Genomic DNA, 7,145 nt, shown 5'->3' on the forward strand with positions numbered 1-7,145 from the left:
ATTTTGAACATCGAGACATGTCCAGTGAAGTTCCTCTTGGAAATCCATTGAATGGATATTTGTCGTGTTAATTCTGCCGAAGTATCTATGGATGAAGTGGAACAAGGAAAAGTCAAAAGCCACGTGTCGTTTACTCTAATTACATTTTTCGAATATTCTGCAAGGTATTCACACCAATATTTTCCTTGTCTTCTTCAGATATTAATTGGAGACTGGTTCGTCCTAACTTTGCAGTTTCCTTTTGTTCCCCATATTTTCTGACGCTAATTAAACACTCAAGATCCATTCCCACACCAGCAACAACATCCGTGCCATGTCTTGTATTGCTTTTGGTTTAGATATATGACTGAACGCAATGGGACTCAGATCCGTGTTCTGCAATTAACATCCTGAGGATTATAATTATTTTGTCGTAGATTCATAAGAGAAAAATATTTGGTCAAAAACTGTCATTATGGTTACACTTTACCTGTTACTCTTGAGGTTTTTGAAAACTTCTGTAATTATCGAAAGATTCATCCTATATGTGCCAGGCTGAAAGTTGGAGCAGAGTGGGTAATGATGGAGGATGCTTTGTTCAGCCTGAGTTGCAAAGAATGTAGAATCAGATAAGATACAATGTAGATTCAACGACGGGGATTCTAGATTATTTTATTTCTTTATATATTTAAATATTACATTAAATGGATATTTCACCATTCTCTTTAGCTCCTCTCTGTATTTAGTCTGGGTCACTGCATAAATGCACGTGTTTGTACAACAGCTCAAAAGTAGGAGCATAAAGCTGGTGTAGTCTGCGATAGTCATCGGATCATTGAAACTGTTTAAATAATAATGTTTTGTGATTTGTATTAGTAAGAAAAATATCACATACGACATCCATAGCAACACGAAGTTTCCAGATATGGCAAAGAGTAAGATGATGGATTTTTTTCGGTTCTGAATTTCCTGATCATTTACATTCGCATCATTTTTACTCCCTCTCAGCCTCTTACGGATTCTACTGGCCGCTAAAACGTGTCCCACAGTCAGGGCATTGAGCAGCAAGATCAGGAATGTTGGGAGCAGTGGAGTGCAACTGCGGTCAATCCAGCTAAATGCTTTCCAGGCAGCTTCAGTATAATACTCCAGCTTTTGATGACAGCCCCACGGTGTGTTCTCGATTGTAAGGTAAGGTTCAAATATAAAATACCAGGGAATATTTTTGAAAAAGAAGAACATGCAGATTGCTCCGATAGTCAAAGCTGTCGTCTTGTCTGTGGAATATTTAGTTTTCACATTCTGGTAACAGATAGTAATAAAACGATCAAAAGTGAAGGCAACTGTTAACCAGACAGAAATATCTGTTACTGCACGAACCAGTACGTTGTGGAAGGAGCAAACAGGCGTGATGAATAGGAAGTTATTCGGAAAATAATAGCCATTAATCCGGAAAAGAATCACGTCCAAAATAATAACCAGAAGATCTGCTACGGCCATAGCCACCAGGTAGTAAGTAATACGTTTAGAGAGGCCACAATTTCCCCGGGAAAGAATCACAATTGTTATCACGTTCGCTGCAGGGGTGGAGAAAAGACAGAACAAAGGAAACAGGTATCTGGTTAGAAAAAATACTGAGTTTCAGTGTTTATTGTGATTTCTTAATGATATGATGTAAGGACTACAACTACAATGCATCTCAACGAGACTTGTGTGGTTGAAAACTTTTCAACATAACGTGTTACCATAGAATTTCGGGAGAATGGGGCTATAATGGAGGTGGAGATTCAAATAAGCATAGAATCATAGAATCCCGATGGAGCAGAAGGAGGTCATTCGATGATGTAACCCCACGTATTTACCCTATTTATCCCCTGACGCTAAGGCAATTCGGCATGGCCAATAAACCTATCCTGATCAACCTATTCCTTTGCACCGTGAGAAGAAACTGTAGCACCGAAGAAAACCTTCGGAAACCGGGGGAAACGTGCAAACTCCACACAATCAATTGAACCCGGTTCCCTGGCGCTATAAGGCAATACTGCTAACCAGCATGCCACCGTTCCACCCCACGTTATCTGGGGATTGGATTACTACTAGAATTCACCACAACCAGACTTGGTCATTGACTATCTAACGATTCTGTAACTAAAAACAACGATGATCTCAAACTCAACATAGGAAAATTGTGATGTAAGCAGCAACAGACCATAGAACTACTTTTGTGGAATCTGGGCATGGAGGTGAAGCATAGTTGGTGCGGATGGGGAAGGCGGGGATGGCGGTGGTGGTAGAAGTTTTCCTACTCTAATACTGGAACCTTGGGGGAAATGCCGACCCTGCTTTTGTCACCTCCGTGATTGTGAAAGTCCTTGCAAGGACAAGCAAAGCCGACCTCTGATGTTACATAAGAACATAAGAAATAGGAGTAGGCCATCTAGCCCTTCGAGCCTGCCCCGCCATTCAATAAGATCATGGCTGATCTGTCGCTGCTCAGCTCCACTTTCCCGCCCTCTCCCCATAACCCTTAATCCCCTCTCTTATCAAAAACCCATCAACCCGCGTCTTAAAAATATTGAGCGAGGCAGCCTCCACCACTTCAACGGGCAGAGAATTCCAGAGATTCACCACCCTTTGAGTGAAGAAGTTCCTCCTCAACTCCGTTCTAAACCGCCCCCCCCTTACAGAAGAGGCCATGGTATCTTCTGACACTGAGGTTCAGAAAGACAATTAGGAGGAAGGTTACGTTCCTTAACCTGACACATCAACCATGTGGCGAATGAAAAGCTATATTAAATTCCGTCTCAAAGAATGTGCGGGAATAAATTAGCAAAAGAGAAAAGGCTGGAAAATCTGATTTTCCAGCGTTTTCTGTTTTGGTTTCAGATTCCAGCATCCGCTTTTATGCGGGAATAATATAGGTTCATTAACAAACAATTAACAACGTAATATATAGTTCTTTAGAACCAGCTTTTTTTGTCAATAAACGTCCGGGCGTAACTTTTGAGTGTAGAAGGTTGATTTTGTTAAGTGTTTGTGCGAGTGGTTATCTCGAATACAGGATCTTAGTTAACGTATGGGAAGTACACTTCAGGTAACGCTGACGCTGAGTTCAGAGTTGGGGTGCGCATTCCAGTTGAACCATGAAGTTGAAGCGCTCTGTGGCGGCGCTGCTCCCACTCTCCTGATAGCTTATGTTTTAATTAATCAATATCTGTCAACTATTCATTCGTGTCAAATAGTCAGCAGTCAATATTGTTAAAATCATAACCCGATATTCATTAGTTCTTAAATCATTATCTGATTTAACAATTTGATTAACATTTCACCGCCAGTGTAATATCCAATATACAAACATTTAAATGTGTTTTACAAATGACTGCGAAATTCTAATCCCAGATAATTCCAAATATATGCCATACCTGTACTTGTGGCACGATTGGAGTTCTGAATAAAACAAATGGGCAGCACCATTTCAGAAATACATTTTTGAAAAACGCTATGAACATTGATATCAATACAAAATTCCTTAATTTCCCGGAAGTACAATAGAACATAATACAGGTAGCATTCAAAAGTGCAGTTAATATGACTATTTTCGTCTGTCAACAGACGGTAGTTAGGCATGTCTAATGATGTAACTAAATTTCATTTTGCACACAGAAAAAATGTTCAAGATAATAACCTGTTGTCGTGTTTATTCGAAAACAAGTTGCTGGAAATAATGCGAAACGAAAATCGTCACACCTAGTGGTTCTGAATTAACATATGCTGATTTGTGATCCATTCAGTTTGAGATTCTCGTAAAACAAAGTTTGTCTTATCATCTTGAGATTTGAGCGTTGTATGAAGTAGTGGAGACATAGTAATTGATATTTCTTGTCAGGCACTCTAGACTGTTACTGAAAGAAATGAATTCTAATGACACATTGATGTATGTTTAAGCTGTTGCATTACTTCTTTACGAGATAGTCATACAGTTTAATAGTGATGTCACTGGGGTGTTCCAGAAGCTCCTACTATTAGTTTCAGTTTCTATTCTGTACAGGTAGCAGTTCCTGGAATAAATGTGTTATATGTTACCTTGAGTCTACGTATGCAAACATCATCTTTTATATTTGTTCAAAACCTACGACACCTAGCACAGTTAAGATATTAGAGAAAATAAAATTGGCGATGAGATTGGGATTTTGTTTCATTCAGAACATCGAAAAAAGATCCAACGTAAAAAAAAATTGCGGGTCCTCACAGCTCAACTATCAGCAGGCTCGAGAAAAGTGTCTGCAAGAGAACTAGCGGGTCAATTGGGATCGACTGGCATGAATCATGGATTTCCTATGCATTATTTCTTTTAGTTTAAAACCCGCAACCCCGAACAAACTAAGTTACACGATTGGAGTACGAAATGGTGGAATTGCAAAAGCCTCATTGCAATATATCTTTCATGTATTTCCGAAGAAAAATGAACAATAATAAAAAAGAAAATTGACTTTAGATTTTTATGGAAATGTGAAATAAACTTTTAAGATCAACAAAGATGAGCAGGACAGGACGGAAAATGCATTTTGGGTAGTTCAGGAGAATATCGAAGTATGGTTACCGAGGTAACGGTAACAGATTTGTACATTTAGCAACTGAATATAATCACTTACCAGGAATTCCAAAGGCTGCTATTATCGGATAATATATCATTACAGCCTGTAAAAGTGGCGGTAAGACGGTAAATGGATAAGAGCTGTATGGAACTCTCATTCTGCCTGAGGATGTTTGTGACTCTTGCAGCTGCACACGGAAATCCAAAGGACTGAGAGACGAGAGATTTTAAAAATCCCGTATTTATTACTGAGGCACTTCCCGTGGGATCAGAAAGAAGCAGGAGAAGTAACATTACTTCCAGTCATTTAGACAGACAGCTTCCTTCAATGTAATGTTTGTATTGCACCCATTATATCGAAATTGATATTGTAGACATTTTCAAAGAAACAGCATCAACATAATAATGTTTTAAAAAATGGGCGAGACGATTGTGACCATTAAATGTGATCCTGCCTGATTTGATAATTGGTTTTCACATCACTTCAATGTTCGTTCCCCATTACCACTGTTTCCCCTTGTTTTCGGCAAGATGATCGGCGTATCTTTATCTGTGTTCAATAAGATAGCCTCCACTGGTCCCCGGAGTGGCACAATTGTAAAGCTGACCACCCTCTGAGAGGGATTAGTCCTTAGCCGCCTCTGAAACGGGACAAACCCGCATTCTGAAAAGATGCCCATGCGAGTGGACATAACTAAGTGTCAAACTTCTGAAACATCCTCAGATTTCATATGTTTCAATAAGATCGGCTTTCAATCTTGAAAATGAGTATAGGTCCAAAACCGCTCGACTTTTCACACAAGAGCACGCATTATCACAGGAATCAAAGGACTGAGCCTGGCGTGAACTGCAAACCAATGCAAAGACCACGAAATAGGTTGGCTCAAACTGTTAGAGGACTCTGCGTGTTGTCCATAACGCCTCTTGCATTGTGAGGAAGGCTTTATTATTTTTAATCCTCACCTTTCCCCATCCTGTCCTGCAATGACGGTAAGCTTTCAATTTGCACTCCTAATAACATGCTGCATTTGCGTGCGAGCTCTTTCTGACTATGTACGAGGCCTCCAGTACTCTGCTTCTCACCATTCTCTCGCCATTAAATCAAACTTTGAGATCCCATGCTCCCTACCAAATTGTCTAACTACCTTTTCCCCACTCGTTCAACCTATCCATTTCACTTTGAGCCCTCTTCACTCCGTGAGTTTTAACTTTCCATATCGTCAGAATGTCTGGCCCCTTCACCCCAATCATTAATGTTGATTGTTGATGATTGAGTTTCCAGAACTGACCCCTGTGGCTGCCCACAAGTTACAGTTTGCCGGTCAGAAAGTGGTCAATTTAACTCGAATTGCTGTTGGCTTTCCATTAACCAATCATCTACCACCACTCCCCACCCATCCCCCAACGCATGGACTTATATTAGGTAGTACTTTCGAAGTGACCCTTACAAATACCTTTTGCAAATCCAAGTAGATCACATTTACTTGTTCTCTTTATTCCCAGGTTGCTCATTACATCCTCCAAATTACTAATATATCTGTCAGGCACAATTCCACTTTAATGGATTCTGGATGATTGTGTAATGTGATATATCTCCCACCGCTACTCCCTTCATGCATGATTCCAGTAGTTTTCCATATTAGATGTTAACCTAACTGACCTACTGTCTCCTATTTTCTGTTTCCTTCCTTTTAGGTTCGGATTGCCCATTAAGGTGAATTTGGCACATCGTCTGTTTCACTTGCCCATGAAAGGAAACCTGTTTCCCACCTTTTTGCTCTGGCTCTGACTAAACGGCCATTTTCCAATTTCGGTATATCGTTCCTTATGCCCTTTACGATATAGTGGCTTATTATTTTGGACCTATCAACTGCTGTCTTCACTCTGCTCAAACAAAAATTCAGACAACTCAATTTCCCTTCCTTCCACCATAAGAGCTGACATTCTAAAGCCCCTTGCCTCGGACTCAGTTCACTTCCCTTTCAGAACAGCAGCCATCCTAATGTCATACAAAGATCAGCTCAGCATCAATTCTCACTTCAGCATATTGGATATTTCCAGTCCAGCAATGATCGTGTATAATTTCACGGAGGATGGGCACAGGCCATCTATGTGGTTAGGCTTTTAATGTAAAAATCACCTTACCAAAATATTCTAGAGGTCCATGACATTGAAGTTGCGCTTGAGCTTTCCACTTTGTTCCCTTCATTACCTAGCTGTAGGAATTGATATTATAAGTTAATTGTTATGTTTCTTGCTCTTTAATGGTAAGCAAAGTGTAAGGAAAACTTCAACCAATATTTAATGAAATGCCGAGTTTCAATCTGGAGCCTCAGAAGTGCAAAGTGTGCCTTTACCATTGAGATGCCCCAGTTACTTGGTTTCATTCCATTGCGGCCTCGGCTGTCTCTATTCCTGTCCCTATCCTAATTTTATATACATGCTTGCAACTTTAAGACGTAACATCATCTCAGTTTACCCTGAAAACACTTATTACCATTTCTCCCGACTCCTCCTTGCCGCTGAGTACTGGATAAGCAGGTATTTCTTCCAACTAATGATTTGGGAAACT

General features: G+C 40.0%; 1 protein-coding gene across 1 annotated transcript; it reads right to left on the reverse strand.

Moving 5' to 3' along the window:
* Positions 1–651: 651 nt before the first annotated feature.
* Positions 652–4,731, reverse strand: LOC145348225 (putative G-protein coupled receptor 139). Its single transcript, XM_080196425.1, has 2 exons — positions 4,632–4,731; positions 652–1,556 (listed from the first exon to the last, which is right to left on the reverse strand). Exons 1-2 carry the CDS (start codon positions 4,729–4,731, stop codon positions 652–654), a joined length of 1,005 nt encoding a protein of 334 aa, XP_080052551.1.
* Between the last annotated feature and the right edge of the window lie 2,414 nt (positions 4,732–7,145).

This window comes from Carcharhinus amblyrhynchos, chromosome 9 (genome assembly GCF_965287045.1).
Source record: "Carcharhinus amblyrhynchos chromosome 9, sCarAmb.v2.hapA, whole genome shotgun sequence".
Taxonomy (NCBI): Eukaryota; Metazoa; Chordata; class Chondrichthyes; order Carcharhiniformes; family Carcharhinidae; genus Carcharhinus; species Carcharhinus amblyrhynchos.